General features: G+C 41.2%; 1 protein-coding gene across 6 annotated transcripts in view; it reads left to right on the top strand.

Annotated features, from left to right (window-relative positions):
- The window catches only part of runx1t1 (RUNX1 partner transcriptional co-repressor 1), a 61,323-nt gene that overhangs the window by 28,018 nt on the left and 20,848 nt on the right, over positions 1-12,457 (top strand). For 4 of the 6 annotated variants that reach the window (XM_075449326.1, XM_075449323.1, XM_075449325.1 and 1 more), the window contains exons 2-3: positions 8,269-8,406; positions 10,274-10,515. In XM_075449326.1, coding sequence (XP_075305441.1) covers positions 8,269-8,406; positions 10,274-10,515 — 380 coding nt within the window. Of the gene's footprint in view, positions 1-4,322; positions 4,387-4,867; positions 4,946-8,268; positions 8,407-10,273; positions 10,516-12,457 lie in introns of all 6 variants that reach the window. The other 2 variants (XM_075449324.1, XM_075449327.1) reach the window with 2 other exon arrangements.

The raw sequence follows: 12,457 nt of genomic DNA, 5'->3' as shown, positions 1-12,457 counted from the left end.
ATGAGGACCTTTGTAATCACCTGGGACAATGTGGCTTTCCATCATTCGCAAGCAATAACTACATGGTTTGAAGTCCACCCAAGACTGGTACGTCTCTTCCTTCCACCCTATTCACCTTTCCTCAACCCCATAGAGGAGTTCTTTTCTGCATGGAGGTGGAAGGTTTATGACCATCAGCCACATGACCAGATGTCCCTCCTTGAAGCCATGGATGCTGGCTGCAGGGACATCACAGTTGATGATTGCCAAGGGTGGATCCAACATACCAAGCGGTTTTATCCCAGGTGCCTCGCCTTGGATAATATCAGATGCGATGTTGATGAAAACATGTGGCCTAACCCTGAAGATCACAGAGATCAGTAATCAGTAATTTTGTGCTTTTTTTTTAGTTCCCCCCCTTTTTATCTGGGCTTTTTGCTGTTGTTTTTTTGTTCAGAATGCTCTTGTGTATTTCATGGATTTTTTGTTCACTGTAAATTAACTGTTTTCTGTTCTATCATATTGTAAACAGCATTTCTACTGTACCTCCTGTAGTAAACAGTAAAGGAAAAAAAATACTTATTTGCTTTTTACTGGAATGCCTTTGAATGTGAACATTACATGTGGACATTCAGTTCCCAACCAAGAAATTTTGTGAAAAAACGGTGGATTTCATGTTTTGCATGCAAATACCTGTAAAACTGAAACATAAAAGTCTATGCAGTTTTTGTAATGTCAACAATAGCCAGTATTTTGAAACCTGGTGTATTTTGATTGACTGCATGTACCTTGTGAAGTGTAAACAAGTGTTATTCTTTGACAGAATAATTTCATTTTGAGTCAGATTTCCAGTGTTTTGGTAAAAAATGTGTGCAGAGAAAGATGTGTTCTATTTTGAAATGAAGAGTTATTATATATTTAACAAAATGTGTTTTTGAGAAGAAAATTATCCATTTGGCCAATTGTGTTTTGTAGGTGTGAGTCTGTGTTAAGAGTTTAGAAAAAGTATCTGAAGTATGGGTAAGCGCTTGTTAGCATTTCAGAGGGAAGAAGTACAGCCCACTCGCAAGAAAACGTGTAACGGGCGTTTTTTCCCACATTTAAAAAAATGTGATACTATCAAAGTAATTTTTTATTTTATTGCCTATTGTTTTGTATAGCTAATGAGGCATTAAGGCAGTGTGCTGTGATCCTGGAGCCTTGCATCTACCAATTTTTAAGCTTGACCGTGTGTTTTTATGCTTAACCCTAACCACTTCTTTATTAATATTTACATCTCACCACATATTTCTATGCATAATCCCGACCAACTGTGACTGACAACAAAATCCAAAAGCTAAAAGTTCTTAGATTTACAACTTAATGGTGTAACAACACCATCACCATTCTTTATAAGCGCTTTTAAACATGCAATACTTGTGGAATCTTACGTTTGTGACGACTTCATGTAATGCCAAATGAGCATGTTATAATTTGCAAAAGAAAGCATAGGAGTTCAATGCTTTGGGAGCGTTGACATTTTTTTTGGCAAATATATTGCAACAGGTAATTATTCTATAGCCCAGGAAATGCACAACAGTTTTACATTTTTTGAGCCTTATGTTAAATTCTGTACCTGCTATATTTTGCATTGGGGACCAACACGGCAATTACACATTCTAGTTATGAACATGAACGTTTGATTTATAAGAATAGTTAAACAAACATGTAAAGTAATGATATGATGAAATTACGATGCCTGATCCTGACTGCTAATATAGTATGCTAATTTCTCTGCAAATAGAAAGTACCGTGTGGCCAGCGTCTCTGCATCATTCACTGCAATGTGACTGAGAGACTAAATGAAACAGCAGCCATGAATTACCTTTAGGGAACAAAGTATGATCACCAATGCTTGTTCACAGATGGGAGGTGCGAATATACAAAGGAAAGAGAGGAGAGAAAGGAAGGAGAGAGAAGGAAAAGAGGAGCAGGAATGAGATGGTGAGAAGGAGTGAGAGAAGGGAAGAGCACTGATGCTTGTACTTCTCCCCTCTGCATCCCGCATCTGCTGGGGAGGGGAATAAATTTAAAGAGGATGGCAATTAGATGTGTGTGTACGTGTGTGTGTGTGTGTGTGTGTGTGTGTGTGTGTGTGTGTGTGTGCGTGAGAGAGAAAGAAAGTTATGTTGTTTTGCATGCAATGTGCATCTTTGCAGCTGTGTGTCTGTGTGTGTTTGTGTGGGCTTGCGGTAGGGCGTTGCATCCATACATCTTCTTGACAAGCGGGTGGAGTTTGACGGGACATGCTCTGCATACTGTTCCATCTGGCTGTGTGTGTATGCGTGTGTGTGTGTGTGTGTGTGTGTGTGTGTGGCATTCCTCTTGCATACAGATATATTTTTCTTCACTCTGTGTGGACTCGGTCTGAATCTCAATCATCCACCTGTCCCTCAGCGGTGCTCTTTAACACACCTGCCCTTTCACTCTCTCAACTGTTATCTGTCTCTTGTGTCCGTCCACGGTCCCTCTCTCCACATCTGCACCCGGCACACAGGGCAGTCGCCACGAGCCACTATCACATCATCTCAGTATCGCTTTGTCTCTTCCATTACCTACTCCATCTCTTCGCACATTATTGCGTTCTGTGTGTTTGTAGGTATAACACACCCAGAGGCTCCATTCTGCACAGACACTGGCATGTTGTGGACATTAGTGCTCAATTTACAGTCTCCCTGCAGCTTCAGCGCCTCACGGTTTTCACTTCACCACCTACATATCATCGTGTGCACAAAAGGTGTTTGTTGCCTGTGTGTTTATGGCACAAGTAGGGTGTATATGCATTTTCCATTTAACTTCATAATGATGGTATCTCTTGTCTGACTAATACAATCTTGAACTCGAATAGGCGCCAGCACATCGTAAATAGTTTGTCACAGCCGCCAGCTCTCAAAAATTCACCCAGCAAGACTGCAATTCATTGCCATTCTTTTGAAGAATGGCATTTGTCTATGTGAGTACTCTCAAGTGGCGCCACCTTTATCAGATAATTTTGTGGGTCTTCAGTGGTTTGACACCAGAGCTCACATACACATATGCAAACACACACATGTACAGGTAATTTTGGCTCATGAAGTGAAGCTCATGTAATGGAGTTTGTTTGACTCCATCTCCTCATGATAGACTTTGAAGTCATTGTAGCCTCGACGAGTGATCTAAAATATCAAAGTTAGGCAACGTTGTCCTCATTTCATAATGTGATTTGAATACAAAATGACCTCCTGGCTGGGTGTGTGATGATGAAATGTATAAGGGTTTGGCATAATGTTGCATTCTTGCTTTGAGCAGTGGGTTAGAAAAGTCCTCTCTGTGACACAGTGAACCGTTTCTCAGGGACCACGCTCCTCCTAGATATCGTTCGTTGCAACAACCTTGTTTTAGGCAAGTGATGTAACTTGCATGTAACCTTAGAAAAGGCATGTATCTCAAGTCAGCGGGGGGATAAAATCTTCTTTCTTTGAGCTCGGCTGAAAGAGAGTGCGAGCAACGGGGAGGAAGGCGAAGAAAGGGAGACATAGAAGAAAGAGGGAGAGATTTTGCAAACAGTGAGGATCACGTAATCATGGACTTTACAAATGGATGATGTAAGTGTGAAGACATACTTTTGAGTGGCAGGTAGTTGTCCAGGGTTCTGCCAGGGTTTCTTGAATTGATTAAAGAGGCAACATAACGGAGTGAGTCCACTTTTGCTTTGTTAACATTACAGAGAGTCTTTGTGAGCGTCTTTGGAGAGATTCAAGACAGGTTAGCATTATTCAGATTCCTATGTTGTATTCTCAGCTGTTAACAGACAATACAGTAAAGCCCAAGATACCAGTGCGGTTGCTGGGAAGCTTTCTAGTAGGTCAAAGGATTAATTGAATAGATGTCTATCATCTGCCAAAGCATGACAGTGTAAACAGGCACTGTTTGGCCTTAAAGGGTCACAGGCAAAATGTTTCTAAAGCTACGTAGTCAAAGCAAACACCAGTTATTTCCTTGTGGAATCTTGTGACTAATTCAGATATCAGTGTAATTACCTTTGACATATTCAATATGATAGCTGCGTAACAATATTCACTGACGTAACACCACAGCTCATGTATTCTCATGGGTTCCAAGCTAGCTCTTCTACAAGTATTTGTGCTAAGAGCTTCTTTATGATGGTATAGATAAAAACATGCATGAAGTGGCTACTGTTAGACATTAATCACTGTCATCCACAGGCATGATCAATAGGTTTGGCACCTCTGCTTGCACAGAGTGAAACAACACACGTTGAAGAGGCTCTTCTGTTCCCTCATATCTAATTGCTTCCTCTTCAGCAACTGTTCTCATCCTCTTCAATCCATTAACGGCTGGACGACAGCACTTCTGAGAAGTCATAATGTGAGTTGGGTAAAAGTCACAGCACTCATCACCCCCTTTTCCATTAAGGCTCCACACATCAATACCCGTCCAGTTCTGGAGTACGATTGACTGGCCGCAGATCTGCTGCTTCCCTTATGATTTTATGCGGGCAGGACCGTAACAGGGATAATAAATGGACAATAGATGTGCATACAACCATTAACTTTTAACAGATGTATTAGACTGGAGAATATGCCCTACATTTCAAGGTTGTTTAAGGGTGCTTTTTTAACTGAATTATGCATGAGGAAGCAAGCAATTGATGTCTTTCAGCTGTGTTCTATTGCTATAATAAAATGAGAGCTTTTCTGATTGTTTGTCTTGCTCATATGTTTTTTAGCTTAAGATGTAAATCCCATATTTACTCATGAAAATGGGTAGCAAACAGACGCACGCTGTGAGTTGTTTCAATCATATGCCTGAGTTGTAAGATGTATTTTTATTTTTTTCCAAAACAAAGTCATTGTAGAGGGAGACTTGCTATTGATTCAAGAGGCATAGCAGTTGAAGAGCAAATGGATGGATACAGCCCTTGCTGGTTAGTTTGAAGCCATTGATTTTATTGTGCCTATATGCTGTGTAGCACTCTAAATCAAATAAGAAGCAGAGACGATGCTGTGTATAAGTCACACACGAGTACGTGTGAGGGTTTGTGTGTGCAAGATCGTGTTTTTTTCTGGATGCATGTGCGCATGGGTTTCAGACTAATTCATTCTTTATCCTTCATTCTTTTCTTTTTTTTTTTTTCATCTTCACCTGAGGGACTGCAGATGAGTTTCAAATGCTTTCAGGGTTTGTTTCTCTCATCTTCATCTAATCATAATTCTGACCCAGGTGTTAGTCCCCAATTACAAGCCTGTAACCAAACCCATCTTTTCATACGACTGCAGGGCCTGCATTTCCAAGCAGGAGTTCAGGTGGATTTTAAGGCCAGACATTGTGCTCTTTTTTAAAAGTATTTTTTGACTGATGCACAGCACTCCATGTGTGTTTATATAGACTGGTGTAAAACAATGCCAGTTCACAGAATGATCTGAGGTGGGGACGTCCTGAGATCTGATTTCAAATGTTATTGTGGTGTATCATATTGTTTTGTCTGTTCGTTTTTTCAATCTAGTCACAAACATTAAAGTCATTTCACAAGGATTTAAATCCTAATTGTATGTCCTTCTATCTACCAAGTATAGATCATGTGAGCTGGACCAGAAATAACCACCTAATTAGAAAAGGCAATATACACATCTATGGAAAGCTTGAGCTCAAAGATCCATTGAAACCAAATAAGCGCAACCATGTTTGAAATTGTGACTTTACTCCATTTGATTTAGGCTTGTTGAGTAGAAACACCATGAGATCTATGTGTTTGACTGGAAAATGATAAATTACCATGGCTTCTGTCACCCGGCCATCTTTGAAAACTGACCTTGTATTTTCACAGATTATATTATAGGCACACAGGATATGATAGCTGGCAGACAGAGCTAAGACTATGTTTCCACAAGCTATTCTGCTATGTCCTGAGTTTATAGAATAAATAGTCCAGACTTTTTCATGGTGCTGAAACTAGAGTGTTAAACCTTTCAGTCTGACCAGGTTGGCAGGAACAGAGAAAGGTTCACTGTGTTGGGTGTGTGAGGAAAAAGGTAGAGAGAGAAAGACAAGGTTTGGATAGTCAAACCTTTCTGTTTGCCCGCTTTTCATTTTGACTTCTCTTTTACCTCCTGTTCTATGCTTTCTGAATTACATCTCTTCACTAATCTCTAATCTTTATCCATTCACTCTGCTGTCTGTATTTCATCCTTTTTCCCCCCAAATTCCATCCCTAATCTCCTTTGCCAAACTAAAACCACGCATAAGTTAATGATAAACCTAACATCCAGTAAATCTTTTTAACGGGGGTAACTGAAAAGCACGGGAACATGTGATGTCCCAGTTAGCCTATCAGATTTTAGGTTCTACTTTTCAGTTGTGGTCTGCATCCCCCAGATCACTATAAAAGCCACCCAGTCTAGAATAAGTGCCAGTATACTCTGAGCTAGAGTGGGACAGCCGTTCATAGTTAAAAGAAGGAATTTGTCTGTGGAAGAGATTTGATGTTCGTTTACCTCTGTTTTCTGGCAATATGGATTGGCAAATTTTTTTTTCCATTTCCGTTTTTCATCACTTACACACCACAAAACAATACACTGACTGCACCGACAATACACCAGCGTCTCAGGCTGCCAGTGTCACTACATTTATTTTAATTGTTTTTGCATGATGGCGTACACCAATCCTCCAGCAGCAGCTCACAGGTCTTTGTTGCCTCCTGCTTATCTTAAAGCTGCTTTAAAAAATGATTTCTCAGTGACGGTACAGTAACGATGATAAGCCTTTAAAGCCCATAGAAGCTAATCATTACAGTTCTAGTGTATGCTGCCAGTGATGATGCACTGGAGTGTAGTTGGTTTGGATTTACTTTGCATAGAAGTTGATTGTTTCACACAGTTACATCATACTCCCTCTGCGGTCTTCTCAAAGGGTTAACATCTACTTTAAAATAAACAAGACTGTGTTAAATGGGATTCGGAGTTATGGAACGCCATATAGCGTTTCAGTGACATCTCCATCTCTTACTTGCCTGTCTGCAAAAGCCAAGTTAGCTTGACTAAAATTCTTAGTCACGGTGCACCTAGACTGCTGCAGCAAGGCAGTGTGATAAGGCTTAGCTTACCGGCTTAGGCGATCCTGTCTCTTTCATTTTACCTAAACTCTCAGCATGCCAAACAATCAAATACTTAAACGTAGGTTTTCTGTGCTTTACAGATTTGAATAGGCAAAAAAAATAAAGAAAAAAGTTAAAGAAAAAGAATACAAGATATAAATTATAATCAAACGCATATGCATCAGGCATAAAATGCTCACACTCGTAAACGCACTCAAGGGTCCTGGAAAAAATGAACTACAGGGCCAGCAGTGTCTGTGGAACATGCCTCTTCACCACCCTGATTACAGAATGCCTGTACCCTCACAGTGCATGTGTTGCACATGCATCCACGCCATGATTACACCAAAGTTTCCATTGTCACACACTGAACATATGTTTGCCTTGCAGCTCCTCCTTTCCCTCCTGTATCTCCTTTGTCCTTTCTCCCACCACCCTTCTTCCTCTGTGTTCAATTTTTTTTATAATATCCTTTTTACAATGTGTCCCATTATGTGATAATGGTGTGTTGACTCAGTGATAGACTTGTTACCGCTTTTGCCGAGAGAAGTTCTGTATCTCCTCTTGCACAATAAGGACTCTGCCCTTGTGCCACTGCAGGACTCTGATAATGCCTTGTTGTTGTTCCCGTATTTTTGATATGGTTGGTTATCTGCTGAGCACAAAGCAACTGAATTAGGTGAAAATAGGCCTATCGTCAGAGAAAATGTTTTGATAACATTTTTTATCTTGGAAATGTCTTCCTGTTGAACAGATGTGAATATAGTATCCAGAGATACAAGCATTAAGGTGTGAGAGCGACTGTGTGTATTAGTTTGACTGTAATGAGCGCTGGAGTCATTAAGTCTGGTGGCCATGTGGCTGTTCAGGGCAGCACAGATGGTTGTGGAACGAAACCAAGATTCGCTGCAGATTTACCATCCTGTGTCAGGTATCTGCTTGTGTCTGTGTACATGCAGTGTCACCGGGGCACAACAACAGGCATGCGCTACATGCACATGTTCTGGTGAGCCAACTATTTTCAGATCTAGTCTGCCCCGTTGCACTCTATCTCATCAAATTACAACTTGCAGTTTTTGGTGGCAAACACATGCAGAATGACTTTTCTTAAGCCCTGTTATTAAAATATTTGCCTTGTCTTCTTTGTGTTTCTTCAGATCGCACTGGGAAGCGCTCCACCATGCCCGACTCACCTGCGGACGTCAAGACACAGTCCAGGTTGACCCCCCCTACCATGCCACCCCCGCCCAGTACACAAGGAGCCCCCCGAAACAGCTCCTACACGCCCACAACATGTGAGTAAAGTAGGACTTTTGCTTGCCACCAGAGATGCACACAAACTACGACTGCTTATAACCAGGAGAAGTCAACAGTTGGTAGAAGTTTCTAATGCTGGAGAAAAGTCGAAGAAAGGCACAGTAGTATTTTCTTGGCAGTAATTAAAGGCCTTTCCAATGCATACTTGCTGCAGTAATTGCTGTGTGCCAAAGTGGATGAAAGAATGTAAATGACACTTGTGGAGCACATCCTGTGCCAGAGTTGATTTATTTTTCTCACAGTTTTGATAAAAGTGATGTGGATCCTCATCAAAGAGTAATGGGTTACACTTTTGATTGCACGCCATCAAGTTTAATGAAATTTGGTCAGATGCTCAAAAAATAGACCAGCAATCTTTGGTATTTTATCAAACAAATATATGTGATGATTATGTGCTACACCTTGATATGATCATTTGTTTTAACTGGGTCAAATGGATGTTGAGACGCGCAATGACCGGTCCAGATTGAATCGTTTCTTCGTAATGTGTCGACTTTAAGAAGCAAAACGACAGCAGGCCCCATGTTCACCCACATAGAAATATTGCAGTGTGGCCTAGAGCTTTCAAAAGTGAAGGATTAAGTGTGAGCAAATAACCCTAAACCAGTCTTAAAGTAATGGCTAGACAGCAGTAAATCAGACAACAGGGGTATAATTTTACCCCAGGCCCAGAAGGAAAATATACACGACAACTCAAGCTAAAGGAGAGCAGATCCATGTGAGCTCACACTGTCACAATATGTAAATAATTAAACAAAAACTAAAGGAGGAGCATCAGCATCACAAGACCCTCTTAACAAGTTGCATTGAGCCTTTCCAAATTGCAAACAACTCCCCCAACAAGTTCATTAACGCCCTTGCTTACACACTGTTTGAGCTTTGCCATGATGCGCACGTTGCTTGTGATGAGCAAATTACACCCTAGTATTCTCTAAGAAGTAGATACTTAACCACTCGCATGAAGAGCACTAGAATCAAGGAAATCAGAGGCCCTGTGGCTCAGAATATTCAGAGCACTCAAGTCTGTCTTAGCGGTGCATTATTTTGTTCTTTTTCAGCTGCATACTCTCCCTTTTTTTCATCTCTGGTACTTACTTTCTCCCTTTGTATCTGTCTTCCTCTTTCTGCTGCAAACGCTCGCACTCCACAATTAACGTCTGGGCTTCCGTGCAATGAGGGAGGAAAGGCCCAGCTCTCTCATTACGCATGCCAAAGGTTTTAACAAAGCAGTATGCTTTGATTTCCATCCGACGTAATTGTTACCAGATGCAGTTTGAGTATCTCGTCTCTCTCCCCTCTTTACAGTGGCGGCTTTGGACGGCGGCCAGAGGGGGAGTGAGTGGATCGCTAGTCAAAACCTAATCTCATTAAAGAGAGAGCTTTATACCGCCTTGTATCTCTTTGTACACTAACTCCCACAACACACATAGTGACACACTGATCGTGTGCTCTTGCACGATGGGGGTCCCACTGTCCCTCCTTGTTTGGACTGTAGAGGAGATGGGGAAAGGCGATGGAGGTGGAGGGAAGCAACGTGTCTCCAAACGTAAAAATGTGTTTTTTTATGAGAGGATGCCGCAAGGGTTCAAACGAGGCGCAACAATTGGAAACAAATGTGGAGGATGGCGAATGTTTTCAGGGGGAATGTGGATAATTTCAAATCAGCTCTTAAGTCTCAATGAAGCCGATCTATGTTGCTCCTTTTGTTGGTGTTTGTAAAAGGCGCTCTCCGGGATTTTAGGTTATCTTATGAGTGATTTCCTTCAGCAGAAAATAGAATATACACAATAACTAAAATATGTTAAAAAAAATACATTATTCTTCTTGTCATTGTTTCACACACAGTAACCAATGGAACTAGCCACTCCCCAACAGCCCTTAATGGCGCTCCATCTCCTCCCAATGGCTACAGCAACGGTCCGAGCTCGTCCTCCTCATCGTCTTTAGCCAATCAGCAGCTGCCGCCGGCCTGTGGCGCCCGACAGCTCAGCAAGCTCAAACGCTTCCTTACAACTCTTCAGCAGTTTGGAAACGACATCTCACCTGAAATTGGCGAGCGAGTCCGCACATTAGTGCTGGGGCTGGTGGTAAGTAGCTGCTGTATATATATAAGTTGTAAACGTGTCAAAGGGCTCCCAGAATACCTCTATTAGCAAGATATCTGAGAATAATTCATCTAATATGTTGAGCATTCCCAAAGGACCATTTAGAAGGAGTGGAGCGGAGGAGTGAAGATTCAATGATGTAATTTTACTTGTCAGTCACAGAAGAGACTGCTGCAATTACTTTGATGTTTTCATGGCTGGAAGTGAAAGGGGATATTTGTTCAGGCTTTTTTTTTTAGACCTTAACCTTTAAGGAAACTGTAAATTCTCTCCAAAATTCTGTTATTGTCTTCCTTCTCGAGTATTTAATAAAGTGTAACCTTTAAGTACGTTTTGAGATAGTTTGTGTAGGTATTTCCCATTCATGCTAGCTTGTCCGTACGCTGCATTTCAGAAGGAAATGTTGCCATTTTTATGCTCTACTACATTTATTGAACAGCTTGAGTACCTAGCTACTTTTAAAACGTGGATAATACGAAGAAGAGTGTAGTTTGGACCACATCTCAGATGTCTAAAAGTTGTTCTACCGTAAAGGGATTTTTTCTTATCTTAACCTGATTTTTTGGGACAGAATGTGTAACAACCTCGTACTTTTTAAACTTAAAAGGCCTAAAAATTGTAAAATTACTATGCCCCTTCCAGAGATGTGCCCTACGATGCAATATCATCACTTTGCCATTCAATGTTCAACATTTACGCTCAACGCCTCACTGTATACATCATCATGTCCACTGTTCAGGCCTCACTTATACACTGAAAGAAGGAATGAATTGCAGAGGGTACTATGTCACAAACTTCCATGCAAGGCGGCACAATTTCGACTCCCATCCTGCACAATATTCTACACATTCCTTTTATTTAGTTGACTAATTTCCTCTCATTCACAAACGTTTAAGTTTTGGGTTAGGAGTTAAATATACATGATTAGGATTGGAAAAATATACATCGTTACAACTTGGGCATTTTACCATTCGTGGATCGCGATAGCGTTAGTGCGTTAGCTTCATGAACAGTATGTTTATGCTGGAGCCCTTAAATTGTTAAATCGCATCTAAATCTTTTAGGTGCAATTTTTTCTACTGCAGAAATTTCCACATTCCCGATGCAGCTCAACTTAAGCTGCAAACATGAAAATACATTTATTAAATTTCATTTATTCATTCGACAAGACAGATGTGTTCTCCAGATTGGCTGACATGGTTATGCCAAGGCTATAGCTGAAAAAATACATGTGTAAAATGCATGTGCAAACCTGAAGATTTAGCACACATCTGTGTGATCAGAGAGAATTTGAGCCTAATGAGCAGCGGGGATACAGAAATAGTGACTGAATGTTGTGTAGAAGGGAGGAGGAGGAGGCTGAAAAGATGGAGGGAGGTTTTTTTTCTTTTAATTAGTCACACAGAGCATAACCTGCTTTTGGCTTCACTATGTTTATGTTTCTCATCGTCTGCATACGCACATGTCTCTCCTGTGTCCTTTTGGCTTGCACACCTCCCCACCATATCTCTCTGCTTCTCCCCCTCTTCCCCTCCACTCCCACCATCTCTCCGTCCCTCCTTCTGCCTTTTTGAAAAGAGTGACACTGTTAATTAGCTAGTTGTGTGGAGGGGAGAGGGAGCCAGGGAGACTCAGGAGGTTTCACTAGCTGTCAAGAACAGCCCCGACACAATCTGGGCGAACAGATGTAAGACTGAGTGTAACAAAATTCAGGTCTGGGAAATAACGCGGAGAGTGCGGGGAGGAAATAATAAGAATAGTATCTGCTGCTTTTTTTACGTCCTCTGTCTCGCTCGATCCCCCCCGTTTGTCTGTTATGTTTTCCTCTTTCATGTGCATGCTCAGCTCTTTGAAATGACGGAGGGGGGTAACATGCAGAGCACAAATGCCAGCCATGTACATATACAACAGAGAGGGTGAGCAT

This window comes from Odontesthes bonariensis, chromosome 18 (assembly GCF_027942865.1).
Source record: "Odontesthes bonariensis isolate fOdoBon6 chromosome 18, fOdoBon6.hap1, whole genome shotgun sequence".
Classification (NCBI taxonomy): Eukaryota; Metazoa; Chordata; class Actinopteri; order Atheriniformes; family Atherinopsidae; genus Odontesthes; species Odontesthes bonariensis.
This window is presented reverse-complemented; position numbering and strand designations above follow the sequence as displayed.